This window comes from Carlito syrichta, unplaced genomic scaffold (assembly GCF_000164805.1).
Source record: "Carlito syrichta isolate Samal-C Ts95f unplaced genomic scaffold, Tarsius_syrichta-2.0.1 Scaffold303056, whole genome shotgun sequence".
Taxonomy (NCBI): Eukaryota; Metazoa; Chordata; class Mammalia; order Primates; family Tarsiidae; genus Carlito; species Carlito syrichta.
Window position 1 is genome coordinate 150,098 of NW_007247152.1, and position 18,122 is coordinate 168,219.

The 18,122-nt window shown below is 37.4% G+C and overlaps 1 protein-coding gene across 1 annotated transcript; it reads right to left on the minus strand.

Moving 5' to 3' along the window:
- Positions 1-14,849: 14,849 nt before the first annotated feature.
- LOC103259899 (olfactory receptor 6C2-like) lies at positions 14,850-15,794 on the minus strand. The gene has a single exon (XM_008057555.1). The coding sequence runs from the start codon at positions 15,792-15,794 to the stop codon at positions 14,850-14,852; it is 945 nt and encodes a 314-aa protein (XP_008055746.1).
- Positions 15,795-18,122: the final 2,328 nt, after the last annotated feature.

Consider the following 18,122-nt stretch of genomic DNA (forward strand, 5'->3'; position numbering starts at 1 on the left):
ATCGCAGTTACCTCTTCTTCCATTCTCCCTCCCTCCCTCCTTCTCTCTAACTCCTTCTGTGTCTTTTTTCTTTTTTTGTTGTGAGAACATTTAAGATTTAGTCTCATAGCAAATTTTAAACATAAGACACAGCATTGTTAACTGCAGTCACGTGGCTGTTCATCAGATCTCCAGAACTTATTCATCTCGTTTAATTTAAACTTTATGGCCGGGCTCGGTGGCTCAGTCTGTAATCCCTCGCTTGGGGAGGCTGAGGTGAGTGGCTTGCCTGAGCCCGCACGTTTGAGACCTGCCTGGGCAACTTGGCGAGACCTCATCTCTACAATACATAAAAAATTAGCTGGGCGTGGTAGCGTGCCTGTAGTTCCAGTTACTTGGAAGGCTGAGGTGGAAGGATTGCCTGAGCCCAGCAGGTGGAGCAGGTCGAGGCTGCGGTGGCCGGGAGCAGCCGCACTCCAGTCTGGGTGACAGAGTGAGACTCCAACTCAAAGAAAAAAAAAAAATTTAAACTTTATGTTCCTGACTAACATCTCCTGGTTTCCCTCACCCCACAGCCCCTAATAATCACCATTTTACTCTCTGTATTCTTTGAGTTTGTCTACCTTGGTTTCTACATATACCTTAAATATCTTAATTGTGTTTGTATCCATGTTTGCACATCTATCTACATACATAGAACAAAATAAATTGGAATATTCTTTCACATGCACATGAAATACCCATGCTATTATCTAAGACCATCCTCCAATTGTGTGATAAACTCCAAATCCATTCACAAAGACAATACATAAACATTAACATATGACCTAGCAATCTCACCTCCAAATATTTACTCCAGATAGATGAAATATATGTCTATAAAAGGCATACATATGGATGTTTATAAAAATGCTAACTATTATAATCCCAAATTAAAAATAATCCTATTGTCCACCAATTAGTGAATTGCTGAACAAAGAAAAAAAAAACCCAAGACAAAATTGTATCCTGAAAGATTAAGGCAAAAACATGTTCCTAGAAGGAAGGAGTGATTTATTGAATTTAATGCTGAAAACAGGTCAAACAAGATGATGCTAAACTTGACCATTGCCTTTAGCAATGTGGTGGTCATTAGTGATCATGAAAAGTGGCTGCATAATATTCCATTGTGTGTTTATGTACTACATTTTCTTTATCCTGTCCACCTTCGATGGGCAACACGGTTGGGTACATGTTTTTGTTATTGTGAATAATGCTGCAATAAACATGTGTGTACAGGTATCATTTTCATAGAGTGATGTGAGTTGCTCCGGGTATATTCCCAGAAGGGGGATTGCTGGATGGTACGGAAGGTCGATTTTTAGGTCTTTTGGAAGTCACCACACTGTTTTCCACACAGTTTGCACTCCCACCAACAGTGTAGAAGCATTCCCTTTTCCCCATATCTTCTACAGCACCTGTTGTTTTTTGAGTTATTGATGATGGCCACCCTGACTGGAGTTAGGGATCACAAGGATCTTGTATTGAAAGCACTCATCCATGCTTTGTGCCACTTATGTGACACCTCAATGTATGTTGCCTAGGACAGTTTCTTGTGATGCTAACCTTTCATGATTGTATGTCTTAGACATTGTACTGTTGCTCTAGGAGAGATTTACATTTTTGCATTTATGTACTGCATAGCAAAATGCTAGACTTACATTTAAATATTTATTAAATTGTGAACAAAATATACTGGAGGCTAATAATTGCTAGAGCTTTCTTGGTTCCTGGGAGAAGTGATCACATAAGGAAGAAACACATTAGCTTTTGAAGGCTTCTTAATATTCAAAGTAATAATTCGTTTTCGCTCCTCAGAACCCTCACTTTGGGATCAATTACACTGGCAAACAATATGTTTCCTTGGGGTCTTGGTTCTAAGGAACTAATAAAGACCCCTTTATTGTCATTTTCAATAAAAAAGTTGAGTAGATACATAGAAAAAGTCATCCCAGGCAGAGTGGTGTGGAAGTTGCAATGGAAGCATCAGACACAGGGTCAGCAGGTCATACAGTCAGATTTATTTCTACAATTGACAGCTACTATAGAAGTGATGAACAAAGAATCTATTATTAATATTTTTAAAGTACTTCCTTTGTCAAAAGCATTTCCCTTGGAAAATTTCAAATAGAAGATTGATACATAGAGAACATTAATTGTACAAACCAGCAGGGGAATAATGACAGCATATGTGGAACGAGTAATAATTCTTATGCAGGTTCATGAAATGGAAAATCATCTTGGGCAGAAAGCATGAGAAAAGGGAAGTGGAGGCTTGACTGAACTCCATAAAATGACAGATATTTGAGTAGAAGATAGAAGACAGGGGACAATGGAAGATGTTTAGGTAAATGACTAATTAAAAGGCTTAGATTTTGGATCAGGGATAATGTTGAAAAGTTGAAGAAAATATTTGAACTGTTGGGGCTGAGCACAAATTTTGGCAAACTCCAGATTGCTAAGCATATGAATTTCAAATTTGGTAGTTAGAAGTTTCTGGAAAATGTAAGCAAGTAGCTAAGTAATTAAAATAGTGTTTTGGGATAATGTGCATTGGGGTATTATTTAAGATAAATGATATGGAAAAGATACTAGAAGCAGGATGTTATTAGGCAGTTGTTAAGATAATTTGAGTTAGAGATTAACATTTTAGATAAGAACATGTAAGATGTCAGAAAAACTTTGTGAGAGAAGAAACTGATAATGCTGAGTGACTGAAATAGGGGATCTAGAAGGAAAAACTGAATGGCACAAACATAAATATTTATTAAAAAGTATGGTAAAAATTTTGTCCTTCCATATGAAGTTCCTCTAAGCTACATATAAAAATTAAACCCTACAGTGTTCTGAACATTTTCATTGTTTAAACTGAACAAAGTTAAAAGCCATGATCAATTTCAATAATGTTTGAGTCATTTTTAGAAACCCCATTGTGTCTAAAAGTGACCTCAGTTACTTCTTATAAAATCTCCAGCTCCACACTGAGGCTTTAAAGATTTCATGCAATGACAACCTTTTGCATTTCCTCTTAAGGAGTGGAGTGGGTGAATACAAGGAAAACATCTCATTATCTAGAATAGAAGTAAATGATTATCTTGCAGATCTACTCCCCCCCTTCTTTTATTTTAGATTTAGAGGGTACACGTGAATGTTTGTTTTCATGGACATATTATGTGGTGGTGGGAATTGGATCTCAGGTGGCCCATTCCCCAGATAGCTTCTGAACCCTAACCCTCTTCTCTCCACCTTCCTTATTGATATCCCCAGTGTCTAATATTTCCATCTTTGTGACTGTTTAGCTCCTACATATGAGTGAGAACATGGCGGTGTTTGGTTTTCTGAGTCAGTTCACTTAAAATGATGATCTCCAGCTTCATCCATGTTGCTGCAAAGGACGTGATTTCATTCTTTTTTATGACTGTGTGGTATTCCATGGTGTGTGTGTGTGTGTGTGTGTGTGTGTGTGTGTGTGTATGTGTGTGCGTGTGTGTGTGTGTGTGTGTGTGTGTGTGTGTATCCCCTATTTTCATTATCCATTGATCAGTTGATGGCATTTAGGTTGATTCCACATCATTGCAATTGTGAATTGTGCTGCAATGAACATGCACGTGCAGGTGTCTTTTTTTATATAATGACCTCTGTTCCTTAGGATAGATACCTAGTAGTGGGATTACTGGATCAAATGGTAGATCTACTTTTAGTTCTTTGAGTGATTTCCATATTGCTTTCCATAGAGGTTGTACTAATTTACACTCCCACAGACAGTGTATAAATGTTCCATTTTCTCTGCAACCATGCCAACATCTATTGTTTTTTGACCTTTTTCTATTAATGGTCATTCTGACTGGTGTAAGGTGGTAACTCATTGTGGTTTTAATTTGCATTTCCCTGATGATGACTGATGTCAAACATTTTTGTTGGCCATTTGTATATCTTCTTTTGAAAGGTTTCTGTTCATGTCATTTGCCCACTTTTTAATGGGGTTATTTGCTTTTTTATTGCTGATTTGTTTGAGTTCTTTGTAGATTCTGGATATTAGTCCTTTGTCAGAAGTAAAGTTTGTGAATATCTTCTCCCATTCTGTAGGATGCCTATCTGCTCTGTTGATTTTTTCTTTTGCTGTGCAGAAGCTCTTTAGCTTAATTAAGCCCCACTTATTTATTTTTTTAGTTGCATTTGCTTTTGGAATTTTAGTCATAAATTAATTGTCTAGGCTGATGTCCATCAGAGTTTTTCCTACATTTCTTCTAGGATTTTTATGGTTTCAGGCTTGATATTTAAGTTTTTAATCCATCTTGAATTACTTTTTGTGTATGGGGAGAGATAGGGATCACATTTCATTTTTCTGTATGTAGCTATCTAATTTTCCCAGCACCATTTATAGAATAGGGTGTCTTTTCCCCAGTGTATGTTTTTGTATGCATTGTCAAAGACCAGTTGGTTATAGGTATTTGTGTTTATTTCTGGATTCTTTATTCTGTTCCACTGTTTCACATGTCTGCCCTTCCAGCAGTACCATGATGTTTTGATTACTATAGCCTTGTAATATAATTTGAAGTCAGGTAACGCAATACTTCTGACTTTGTTCTTTGCCTCAGAATTGCTTTGGCTATTCTGACTCTTTTTTGATTTCATATGAATTTTAGGATTGTTTTTTCTAATTCTGTGAAAAATGACATCGGTAGTTTGATAAGGATTGCATTAAATCTGTACTTTGGGTAATATAGTCATTTTAATAATGTTGATTCTTCCAATCCATAAGCATGAGATGTTTCTCCATTTGTTTGTGTCCTCTGCAATTTCTTTCATCAGAATTTTGTAGTTGTCTTTATAGAGATTTTTTTACCTCCTTGCTTAAATATATTTCTAGGTATTTTAGCCTTTTGTCTGCTGTTGTAAATATTTGAGTTATTGATTTGATTTTCAGTTTGGTCGCTATTAGTGCATAGCCATCTACTGATTTGTGTGTTGATTTTGCATCCTGAAACTCTACCAAATTCACTGATCAAGTCCAGGAGTCTTTTGGAGGACTCTTTAGGGTTCTCTAGGTCTAAGATCATATCATCAGTACACAGAGATAGTTTAATTTCTTCTTTTCCAATCTTTATTTCTTTTTCTTGCTTGATTATCCTGGCTAGGACTTCCAGTAGTATGTTGAATAGTAGTGGTGAAAGTGGGCATCCTTTCCTTGTTCCAGTTCTGAGGGGTAATGTGTTCAACTTTTCTCCTTTCAGGATGACATTGGCTGTGGGTTTGTCATATGTAGCTTTTGTTATTTTGAGGAATGTTTCCTCTATGCCTGTTTTGCTGAGGGCTTTTATCATGAAAGGATGCTGGAGTTTATCAAATGATTTTTCTGCATCTATTAAAATGATCATATGATTTTTGTTTATTGACTTGCATATGTTGAATCGCACTTGTGGTGTATTTTTTAAAAATGTGCTGTTGAATTCAGTTTGCTAATATTTTGTTGAAGATTTTTGCATCTAGGTTCATAAGGGATATTGGTCTGCAGTTTTCTTTTTTTGTTGTCTTTTTCTGACTTAGGTGTCAGAGTGACACTGGTCTTGTGGAATGAGTTAAGAAGAATTCCTTCCTCTTCAATCCTGTGGAATAGCTACAAGAAATTGGTACCAGTTCTTCTTTGAAGGTCTGGTGGAATTCAGCTGTGAGTCCATCAGGTACTGGACTTTTTTTTTGGCAGGGGGAGACTTCTAATTAGTGTTTCCATTTCATTACTAATTTTTGATTTGTTCAGGGTTTCTGTTTCTTCCTGATTCAAGTTTGGGGGAGGGCATTGTATGTTTCCAAACATTTATCCATTTCGCTTAAATTGTCTAGTTTGTTTGCATAGAGGTGTTCATAAAAGTCTTGAATGATCTTTTGAATTTCCATTGTATCAGTTGTAATGTCTCCTTTACACTTATGATTGAGCTAATTTGAGTCTTTTCATTTCTTAGTCATTCTACCTTGTGTTGTATCAATTTTGTTTTTCTTTTCAAAGAACCAACTTTTTGTTTCATTGATCCTTTGTATTGCTTTTTAAAAATTTCAGTTGCGTTAGTTCTGCTCTGATCTTTGTTATTTTTTTTCTTCTGCTAGCTTTGGATTTGGCTTGTTCATGTTTTTCTAGTTCTTTGAGGTGTGATATTAGGTTGTCAATATGCGTTCTTTCAGTCTTATTAATGTAGGCCTTAGGTGCTATAAATTTTCCTCTAAACACAGCTTTGGTTGTGTCCCAGAGGTTTTAATAACTTGTTTCATTGTTGTCATTTTTTTCGAGGAATTTTTAAATTTCCATCTTGATTTAATTGTTGACTAAAGGTTCATTCAGGAGCAAATTGTTTAACTTCCATGTCTCTGTTCAGTTTCATGACTTCTTCTTGGAGTTAATTTCTAGTTTTATTACACTGTGGTTTGAGAAGGTGCTTGATATTCAATTTTTTTTATTTATTGAGAATTGATTTGTGGCCTATTATATGATTTATCTTGAAGAATGTTCTATGTGTTGTTGTGAATAATGTATATTCTGTAGCTTTGGGATGGAATGTTCTGTAGATGTCTGTCAGTTCCATTTCCTCTAAGTTTCTTTTCTTTTCTTTTTTTTTTGAGTTGGAGTTTCACTCTATTGCCCAGACTGGAGTGCAGTGGCTGCTCCCAGCCACCGCAGCCTCGACCTGCTGGGCTCCGGCGATCCTTCCGCCTCAGCCTTCTGAGTAGCTGGAACTACAGGTGCACGCTACCACACTCGGCTAATTTTTTGATTTATTGTAGAGATGAGGTTTCACCAAGTTGCCCAGGCATGTCTCGAACCCGTGGGCTCAGGCAATCCACTCACCTCAGCCTCCCAAGGCTCGGGATTACAGGCTGAGCCACTGAGCCCGGCTCCTCTAAGTTTCTATTTAACTTCTTTGTTAATTTTCTGCCTTAATGAGCTGTTTATTGCTGTCAGTGGAATTTTGAAATCTCCACTATTATTGTATTGCTGTCTATCTCTTATTTTAGGTTTAGTAGAATTTGCTTTATAAAGCTGGGTGCTCTGGTGTTAGGCAAATATGTATTTAAAATTGTTATGTCTTCTCATTGGATTGATCCCTTTATCATTATATGCTAGCCATCTTTGTCTTTTTTTTTTTACTGTTGTTAATTGCAAGTCTGTTTTATCTAAAATTGGAATGGCTACTCCTGCTTATTTTTGGTTTTCATTTGTGTGGAATATTTTCCCCCCTTTGCTTTGAGTCTATAAGAGTCTTTGTGAGTGAAGTGGATCTCTTCCAGGAAGTAGATATTTGGGTTGTGTGTGTGTTTAAATCCATTCTGCCATATCTTTTTAGTGGGGCATTGAGACCATTTGTGTTTAGAGTTAATAATGATATGTAAGGTGCTATTCTATTCATCAAACTGGTTGCTATCTGGTTGCTTTGATTATTTCTCTATTGTGTTGGTGTTCCATAAGGTGTGTGAACTTATGATTTCCAGCGTTTTTTATTAATGTATTTCAACCTTTGATTTCAGTATTTAGAACTCTTTTGAGTGTTTCTTATAGAGCCTGTCTGGTGGTGCCAAATTCCCTCAGTGTCTGCTTGTCTGTAAAGGACTTCATTTCTCCTTCATTTATGAAACTTAGTTTTGCAGGATACAAAATCCTTGACTGACAGTTGTTCTGTTTGAGGAGACTGAAGATGGAGCCCCAACTACTTCTGGCTTGTAAGGTTTCTTCTAAGAAATCTGCTGTTAGACTGATAGGTTTACCTTTTAAAGTTATTTGATGCTTTTGTCTCACTTCTCTTAAAATTCTTTCCTTCAGATTAACTTTGCATAACTGCAAGATTCTATGCTTTGGGGATGATATTTTTGCAATGAATCTTCTGGGGGCTCTTTGGGATTCTTGTATGTGGATGTTTAGATCACTGGATGGAGATTTTTCCTCCATTATTCCCTCAAATAGGCTTTCCAAGCTTGTTGTTTTCTCTTCTTCTTCAGAAACATCTATGATTCTTAGGTTTGGATGTATTGCATAATCCAAAATTTCTTGGAGACTTTATTCTGTTCTCTTAGTTTTTTATTGTTTTATTGGGCTAATTCAAAAGCCTTGTTTTTAAGTTCTGAGATCCTTTCTTCTGCTTGTTCTAATCTACCATTAAAATTTTCTGTTGCATACCTAAAAGATCTAAAAATTGACCTCCCATATGATCCCAAAATTCCCCTACTGGGAATAAACCTGGAGGAACTCAAATCACTCTATGAAAAAGACACTTGCACATGTATGTTTATTGCAGCATTGTTCACAATAGCAAAACATGGAATCAACCATGCTGCCCATCAGAAAAGGACTGGATAAAAAAATGTCATACATATTTACAATGGAATATTATGCAGCCATAAAGAAGGACAAAATTGTGAACTTCACAGCAACTTGGATGGACTTAGAGTCTATAATATTGAGTGATCTATCACAGAAACAAAGAACAGAGTATCAAATGTTCTCACTCATAAGTGGACCTTAAACAACTATTTTAATACTCTAAGAAAAGGATTGGCAGTAGTGGGAAACTGTGGGGGTGCGTGGGGGTTAGGAGGCAGGATTGGCAGTAGTGGGAATCTGCCTGGGGAAGGGGAGGGCACACCTCATCAACAAGGGTACCTACATAATGAACATTTGTATACCTAATGCTGAATTGTACCCCACATCTTTAAAATAATTTTTTTTTGAGTTGGAGTCTCACTCTGTCACCCAGACTGGAATGCAATGGCTGTTCCTGGCCACTGTAGCCTCAACCTGCTGGGTTCCAGTGATCCTTCTACCTTAGCCTTCCAAGTAGCTGGAAGTACAGGCACGTGCTACCACACCCGGCTAATTTTTGATTTATAGTAGAGATGAGGGCTCGCCAAGCTGCCCAGGCGGGTCTCAAACCCGTGGGCTCAGGCAATTCACTCACCTCGGCCTCCCAAAGTGCTGGGATTTACAGACTGAGTCACCGAGCCTGGCAAAATAAAAAATTTAAAACACACACACACACACACACACACACACACACACACACACACACACACACACCTTCCCACTGTATTTTGTTTTTCCCTAAATGCTTCTTTCATTTCCAGATTTTCTTCTTTTTTTTTAAAAGATGTCTATCTATTTGAAGAAATTTTCATGCATGTTCTGAATAGTTTTTAAAATTGCTTTATGTTGGTTTTCAATTTTCTCCTGATGTTCACTGATCAGTTTTATAATCAACCTTTTGAATTCTATTTCTGGACTTTCACAAATTTCGTTTTGATTAGAGTCCATTGCTGAAGGGTTGGTGTGATCTTTTGGGGGTGTTGGATGCTCTGCTTTTTCATATTGTCAGAATTACTTTTCTGGATCCTTTTCATTTGAGCAGACAATTTCTTCCTATTTGAGGTTGGCAGGGGGCCGATATAGGCACTGTAGGGTTTCCTTGGTTATACATAGTCTTGGTGTGGTGAGTTTCTCAATTGCCAGTTGTAGCAGCCCTGTGCTGTGGACCTGCACTGGCTCACGGCATCCTGAGTAGCCAGAGTGTCTCGGAAATTGTTGCTAGCTGGTGTTTGGGATCAGGGCTACCCCAAACCGGAGGTAGTGTATCCAGTGTGGTGGGCTGTACTGTTAACCTTCAGCCAGGATGTGGCACTTGTGGAAGAAAGCCATCTGTGATGATGGCTGTAGGATTTCTTTTTGGCAAATGTTGCTTTAAGGAATTGCCCAGCTTGCCTAGGTCAAGGGTGGGGCTCTGGGAGTTTCCCAAGTTCTCTGTCTGAGTCTTTGGGGGAAGTGCAGGGAAAGGGAGCTGAAGCTCCCTGTAAATATGCACTCTTGGCTACCCTGTGGGGATTAGGAGGAAGTTCCAGGCCACTGGAGTAATGCTGTTGTATAGAGGAGGAACTGAAGAGTTTACATAGGAATGAGAGGTGCTAGGGCAACGCATTCCACCTGACTCCCTCTTGGCCTTAGGCATTCTGTGATCTGATGGTCAAGGTGCAGCTGGTTTCAGGGCCTCAGGTGTTCTCTGGGTAGCAACCCATCTAGTCAGGAACTCAGGCTGACTGGAAAGCAGTCGCTTCACCCTGCAGGGGTTGAGTTCTTGGGAAACAGTGGCTGGTGCTGCTCAAGACTTTTTTCTTGCACCACTCTATGGGAGAGCAGGGCTGTGCAGAAGGCTGTTTCCTGTGAGGGACTATGGTCCTGTAAGGTTCAAGGGGCCCTAAAAGTGCATGGCAGGAGCACAGAACTCCTGAATTTCCCTCATTCACTTTCCCCACTGTGTCCAGAGGACCTGGCAGTATTCCACTACTGCCAATCCCTTTCTTATAGTATGGTAAATGTTCAGGTTCTCTTGAGTGAGAACATATGGTACTCTGTTCTTTGTTCTGTGGTACATCACTGAGAATTATAGACTCTAAATCCATCCAGGTTGCTGTGAAGTTCATGTTTGTCTTTCTTTATGGCTGCATAATGTTCCATTGTGTATATGTACCACGTTGTTTTTTTTTTTTGAGTTGGAGTCTCACTCTGTCGCCCAGACTGGAGTGCAGTGGCCGCTCCCGGCCACCGCAGCCTTGACCTGCTGGGCTCTGGCGATCCTTCCGCCTCAGCCTTCCAAGTAGCCGGAATTACAGGCGCGCGCTACCACGCCCAGCTGATTTTTTGATTTATTGTAGAGATGAGGTCTCACTGCCCAGGCGGGTCTCGAACCCGCGGGCTCAGGCAATCCACTCACCTCAGCCTCCCAAAGGCGCGGGATTACAGGCTGAGCCACTGAGCCCGGCTTGTACCACGTTTTTAAAAAAATCCAATCTAGTTTTGATGGGCAGCACAGTTGGCACCATTTTTTGCTATTGTGAATAATGCTGCAATAAACATGCATGTGCAAGTATCTTTTTTATAGAATGACTTGAGTTCCTCTGGGTATATTCCCAGTAGGGGGATTGCTGGGTCTTATGGAAGGTCAATTTCTAGTTCTTTTAGAAATTGCCACACTGTTTTCCATAGAGGTTGAACTAGTTTGCATTCCCACCAGCATTGTAGAAGCATTTCCTTTTCTCCACATCCTCGCCAGCATCTGTAGTTTGTTTTTATTAATGATGACCATTCTTACTGGGGTTAAGTGTTATCTCAATGTGACTCCCCCTGAAAACTGGAACAAGACAAAGTTGCCCACTCTTATCCCTTCTGTTCAACATTGTGTTGGAAGTCCTAGCTAGAGAAAGTAGAAGAAAATTAGGAGTATCCAAATAGGAAAAGAGGAAGTTAAGTTATCCCTCTTTGCTGACGATATGATTCTATTCCTTGAAAATCTCAGGGAATCTGTCAAAAACCTCCTTGTACTGATAAGAGACTTTGGCAAAATATTGGGGCACAAAATAAATTTTTTTGATGTGCTTGTCTATCCTCCTACTAATGTTTTTATTAAATGAAGAGATGTTGTAAGACTGGATGGCTAGAGAACTATCCAATCAAGGTTTGGTTATCTTGCCTCTAAATTCAGGGCTTGTTCTCCTTAAATATATTTCTAAATATCATCAGTGACAATGTTAGCTGTAAACATTCAGCAATTGGAAAACTTGCTTGTTCTCAGGAGACTATTTCATATGAACTTGAGAAGAATATATATTCTGCTGCTGTTGGATGGGTATTCCGTATTTGTCTGTTAGGTCTATGGTCTTGTTTAAATTCACTGTTTCCTTATTCATTGTCTACCTGGGTGATCTATCTTTTGTCGATAGTGGGATATTTAAATCCACTCCTGTAACTGTATTGCTGTTTATTGCTCCTTTCAGTTTGGGAAGTGTTTACTTTATATATTTGGGGCCTGCAATGTTGGATGTGCATTTATAGTGTTTACATCTTTTGATGAATCAACCCATTTATCAATATGTAATGACCTCCTTCATCTTTTGTGTCCATTTTGACGTGAGCTGAATTTTATCTGATATACTATAGCCAAAACTTGATTTTTGGTTGTCATTTTAATAAAATAAAACATTTTTCCATCTCTTTACTTTTAGCTTATGTGTGTCCTTGGTGGTAAAGTAAGTCTTTTCTAGGCAGCAAATCATTGGATTAAAAAAAATCCATTCTGACACTCTATGTCTTTTAATTTAAAAATTCAATTCATTTATGTTTAAAGTAATTATTATTTTTATGAGGATAAAGGTATATAAAATAAATTTAAATAGATGATAGATTTTGAGGGACATCTCATTTCTCAGAATCTCAATACAGACTGTAGGATTTGGGCAGTTTTCACACTAGATGCTTAAGACCCATTAGAAGAACCTAAGCAGAGAAAGGATTTCTTGAGACAATTAATAGAATCATCAGAAAAAGAGGTGAGATGCAAGGAGTCCAATGAAGACATTTTATAATAGTGGTGTGAAAAGGTGAGAGTTTAGATTAAATGGTGGCAGGAGGGGGTAATATGAGCAATACATGCAGAAACAATTGGTTGAAAACATTTAGAAGAATGATCTAATTATATATAGGTTATTTAGATATCATAAATTATCTGGAAGCTTAAATTATGACTATTTTTGAAGATACTGAGAGAAATGTTATGCCAGTACATTGCCCAACCCTGCCACTTTTCTTAGTCTCATATCTATAGCTGTTGGCAGAGTACTTAACATTATTTTGAAAACTCAGGACTAATATGTATTACAGCTCTTATATTTAGCATATTATCAACATATATTGGAATCCCATGTTCTGTGCTTTACCTCTTAGTAAGATTCTCTCTCAGTGAGTTATGTGACACAGGGAAAGGAAGAACAAAGTGCAAGTTACACATAAAAAATTGTGTTGGTAATATCTAGGCTATGTGACTAACTTTTACAAGACTATTGTATTTTAAAATCTTCTCTAAGGCATGATTAGACACAGGAATCTTCCTCTAATCTGGAGAAGGGAACTGGTTATTTGAATACCTGTAATATACCAGACATTTCATGTCATCATCTTAAAACTTTTGCTGCTCAAATTGTGGTCATCAGGCCAGTTGTATCAATATGACACGTGAGTTTGTTAGAAATGTAAAGTCTTAAGTTCTTCCCAGCTCAACTGAATAAGAATACAAATTTTAATAAGATATCTAGGCAATTCTCAACAAGTTTTTGAAATATTTATCTAATTTTTCTGTGGAATATGTGTGGCAGGGCCTGACTCGGTGGCTCAGCTATAATCTCAGCACTTTGGAAGGTCAAGGCGAGTAGATTGCCTGAGCCCGTGGGTTCGAGACCAGCCTGGGCAACTTGGTGAGACTTTGTCTATACAATAAATACAAAACTAGCTGGGTATGGTAGCATGCACCTGTAGTTCCAGCTACTTGGAAGGCTGAGGCGGAAAGATCACCAGAGCCCAGCAGGTCAGCACTGGGGTGGCCGTTAGTGTGCCACTGCACTCCAGCATGGGTGACGTAGTGAGACTTCAACTCAAAAAAAAAAATATCTGTGGCATTGGACTGGACCATAAAGTACTGACTACAGCTAATAAACAACAAATGTTGAAATTCACAAAATGAGGCCTTCACTAAAGGGGTTCAGATTTGACAGAAACTGGCACCAGATATTATAAATATCACAGGTACATTAATATTTATTAAATTTGATGGGAGAGATTGAACAAGAGTGGGAGAATATACATTTTTTTCCTCTCTTTTGAATAACTCCTATCCTTTAAATAACTGCTTCATAAGGAAAGATATCCAACCCTAGAACACTGACTTAGTGACACTGGAACTAAAGTTCTATCATGAAATCATGACTTATTATTTTTAGTATTACTTGTCAGTTTGTACGATTTGACACTTAACAAATTGTACAGGTTTCCACGATCCCTTTCCCATTGTTCCTGACCCCCACGTCCTTGATTCACAATGGAGGAAATGACACCTAGGATATTGGAATATTTATTTTTACATTGTTTTATATTGTAGGAAACTGTATTACATTCTTGTAGAAAAAGACAGGTACTGAAGTTCTAGACCTATTAGTCTGGAAATAATAAGACACAGGATTTCAGAAATAGTTCAAGTACTCAGATTATTTTTTGTTTCTGATTATGAAGCTATTTCATTGCCCGATACACTGATATCTAGAAGATATCCAAATGAGGTAAACAATATTGTTGCTGTGAGCTACTTATGTAAGAAGACCGAGAATATAAATTTAGGTCTTTTAGTCTTCTTATTTCTTTCGCTCTGTAAATATTCTGAGGCAGAAAGGAAATGTTAAGAAGGCACAGTTCTTGTCTTTTTTATCCTTTAGAGAAAAGCTGTAAGTCCCATTTTAATAAAAAATAATGTGATGAAATATTTCCATATTTAATCTATTTATTTCTCTTTCTGATGACAATGGAGAAACCTAAAGCTTTGAATTCTTTTTTATAGGATCCCTGTACCAGGATGGTTTGCATTACAAAAAATGAAAAATAAATCATCTCTTACTTATTCTTCTTGGGACAGAAGGAATTCTGAGATAAATAATTTTTGCTCTGAAAAGGTCATCAATTTAAATAAATGAATGAACAAAAAATAGAGCTCAGCTTTTTGTTGCTGTCTTTTTATGCTTCAAATACAAGAATTGTGAGGTTTGGTTTTGATATTCTCAAAATCTATTTTCCTGTTCATTTATAAAAATGAACCATTGTGAAAGAAGGTGTGTTTGAAATTTGACCATATTCTGTATTTCAGCCTGTGGTTCTAAGAATAATAGAAAAGAAACTGGTAGTCAATCAAACCACACTGCAGGTTTGAATTAGAATATATAGTAAAAGAAGAAATATTGCATGTATACATTTGTAATTTGAAAAATCATTTTAGTCTTCTAATTCTTAGAAACACAATCTTTTTTATTGAGTCCTTGAAAGCTTGTTTGAATTGCTTATTCCTCAGAGTATAAATGAAAGGGTTCATTAAAGGGATAACCGAGGTGTTGAGCAATGATACCACCTTATTCATGGCCACTCCTTCCTTCGCTGGTTTGATATAGATGAAGATGCAGCTTCCATATGTGATGGACACAACAATCATGTGGGAAGAACAGGTTGAGAAAGCCTTTTTTCTTTGCTGAGCAGAAGGGAGTCTTAAAATAGTCTTGACAATGTATGTGTAGGAGACAATTACACAGACTAGGGTGAATATGAGGGTCAGCACAGCCATGATTAGAACAAGTTGTTCTACAAATTGAGTGTCTGAGCATACAATCTTGAGAAGAGGTGATGCATCACAGCCAAAATGGTCAATGAGATTGGAATTACAGAAATCTAGTTGAACTCCCAGGCTAAGTGGTGGGAGTATGACAAATAAGCCAATCAGCCAACAGCAAAGCACAAGAATGGTGCACAACCTTTCATTCATGATGGTAGTGTAGTGCAGAGGCTTGCAAATGGCCACATAGCGGTCATAGGACATGGCAGTTAGAAGAAAAAATTCTGTTGCTCCGATGAGGATGACAAAAAATAATTGGATGGCACAAGCATTATAAGTAACAATTTTGTCCCCAGTTGTCATGCTATATAGAAACCTGGGAACACAGACAGTTGTAAATATTATTTCTAAGATGGAGAAATTTCGAAGAAAAAAGTACATGGGTGTTTTAAGATGAGAGTCTACCAACGTGAGGAGGATAATGATTAGATTTCCTCCAACGGTAAGAATGTAGGTGAGAAAAAGAAACACTGAAAGAAAAACTTGCAGTCGTGGGTCATCTGTTAATCCTAGCAAGATGAAAGTTGTTATTGCAGAATGATTTTTCATCACTGCCTTCAGTTATCTAATGAGGCTGTGTTAATAAGACATGAACTTTGAATCTGTTGAACAGAATATAAAATATTATTTCAATATGCTATATTTAGAAAATCCAAGCAAGCCAGTAGAAGCATATCTTTTTCCCTTTTAGTTGATCACCAATAATCCTGATGTAGAAGAAATTACATCATGCTGCATTTACCTGGACTCTGATTTACCCAGGTCTTAAAATTGTGGTTTATCCAGGTGAAGAGGGGACCAAAGTAAGGGCCAAACTTTACCTGTACAATGATCATTTGTATACCTAACCCTGAATTGTACCCTATATCTTTAAAATAAAAAAATTTTAAAAAATCGTGGTTTATGGAAAAATATCATCTGAAGTTTCACTTCTGGCCCAGTTGCAGGAGCAATTTAAAGAAATATCTCACAGTCCATTGAAATTAAGGCAGCTTTTCTTGTATACCCAATCTTCAGTGTAGAGTAGGGGATTCATAAGTGTTAATTAATAGAAAAAATACATCCAAAAATTTTATTTCACCAATTGTCAGGACAACATATCAACCAATCATTCTCATACACTCATAATATAATACCATCAGTGGCTCACCTGTACTATTTTCCATGCTTTGCAATAATTTCCCCTTCAAATACTGCCCTTCATATCCCCCATATCCTAGAGTATTTATAGGTTTGGCAGACCTAGAAGTAATACCCCAAAAGTATTGTGAAATTTCCTGAGTCTCAAACTCCTCCAGAATTTCTTCTTTGCTCCCTGTTTAGGATAATACATGGAAATACATGAATTTGTGTATCTCTTATGTATCAGTTTGAACAGCCTCTGCTTTGTTTCCTCTCCTCAATTCCTGTTTCGATATCCATCTGATGCTAACATTCCACCTATCCCATGTCTTACAAGAAAATTGATAAATGGGTTGTTCTGATGATCTTTCTCAGAAAACGCAATCCTGTTCTTAGGCTCCCATAATTCTCACTGGGGTTCTGTAGCTTATGTATAGATGTTTCAGCTCCCAAATGAATTCTGAGGCTACTTGCCAGCTCCATTAATAACATAAAATATATATCCTCCAAGATAGGTGGAAGAAAGAAAATACCGCTAGGGGAAAAGAGCTAGCTTCTTTGTTCTGATTTCTTTTCCAAAGAAATCATTTTACTTTTAGAAATGTTACTGCTGTCCCTATTATCTTGCTTCAGGATACCACTCTGTTCTTCAGGACTCTGGCCCAAGGATAGATTCAGATGCTATTTATTCCTCCAAAAAGCAATTATTATCAAGTATTATAATAATAGTTAATAAAGACTAAATATAACACGGGGAATAAATAAAATCTGGCTCTTAGGTATACATATTCTAAAAACCCAAAAAGACCCCACAATCCAGCTTCATGAGCTGCCTTACAAGATTGTCTTCCTGTCCTGATTTTTTTCCTGAGGATTATGTCATAGAAGCTATCTTTCCTCCATCTTCCAAGAAGCCTTGAGTACTTTTTCATTTCTCACATTTCTCACCTACTCACTCACCTCTCCCAGTAATATAGGCAATACTGTACTTTTAAGAAGTGTAAGGGTTGGGATTTGACCAGGTCAAACTGGATCCAAAACTTTTGTATCTCCAAGAAAGCTTTAATTGTGAGAATCTGGGCAATTGCACACTTAGTCAGTTCTAATAATTACCTTCTTAATTAAAATATTAGCTTTATGAAAGTTTTGTAGGCACAAACAGTATCTACAGGGTGTCCGGGTTTCTTCAAAGCTGACTGGAATGAAATCTTCCCATGACATACCAATCATTCTATAATATGAATTTTTTTGCATGATGCCTTAAGATATTACCCACAAAATACCCTAAATGTTCTTTCCCTCTGTGATCAAGGAGGGTACCATTTCTTTTATATTTGGAGTGTCCATATCATGACGAAGTTTATAGACACAGGAAAAGGCTGCTGACTAGGCTTATGAGATATGTGGTTTTCCTATGCGTTGGCAGCCTTTAAATGATTAATACTCAGTAGAGGTTGGTCTCCTAAACTAAGATGAAGGTTTCTTGAGAAATACGTTTCTTCTCACTTAGTGCCTCCAGTGTTCTTTTTTTCAGCTCTCTCTTCCTGCATAACCTAGTGCTTTCATGCTGGTCAATACACTGACTCCCAATTAATATCACTGAGTGGTATACCATTACCTTTCACATAATATATGTGTCCTTAATTTGGAAGATATACTTGAAATAAAAAATTTAGATAACTTTATGTCATTGTTTAAATGATTACGCTGGAGTTTTAAGCTGTGACTGTCTCATTTTCTGCTATGAAGGATAAT

What these genes read in the sequence shown, in the direction of transcription:
- LOC103259899 (XM_008057555.1), bottom strand. Translation starts at nt 15,794, where the DNA reads ATGAAAAATCATTCTGCAATAACAACTTTCATCTTGCTAGGATTAACA.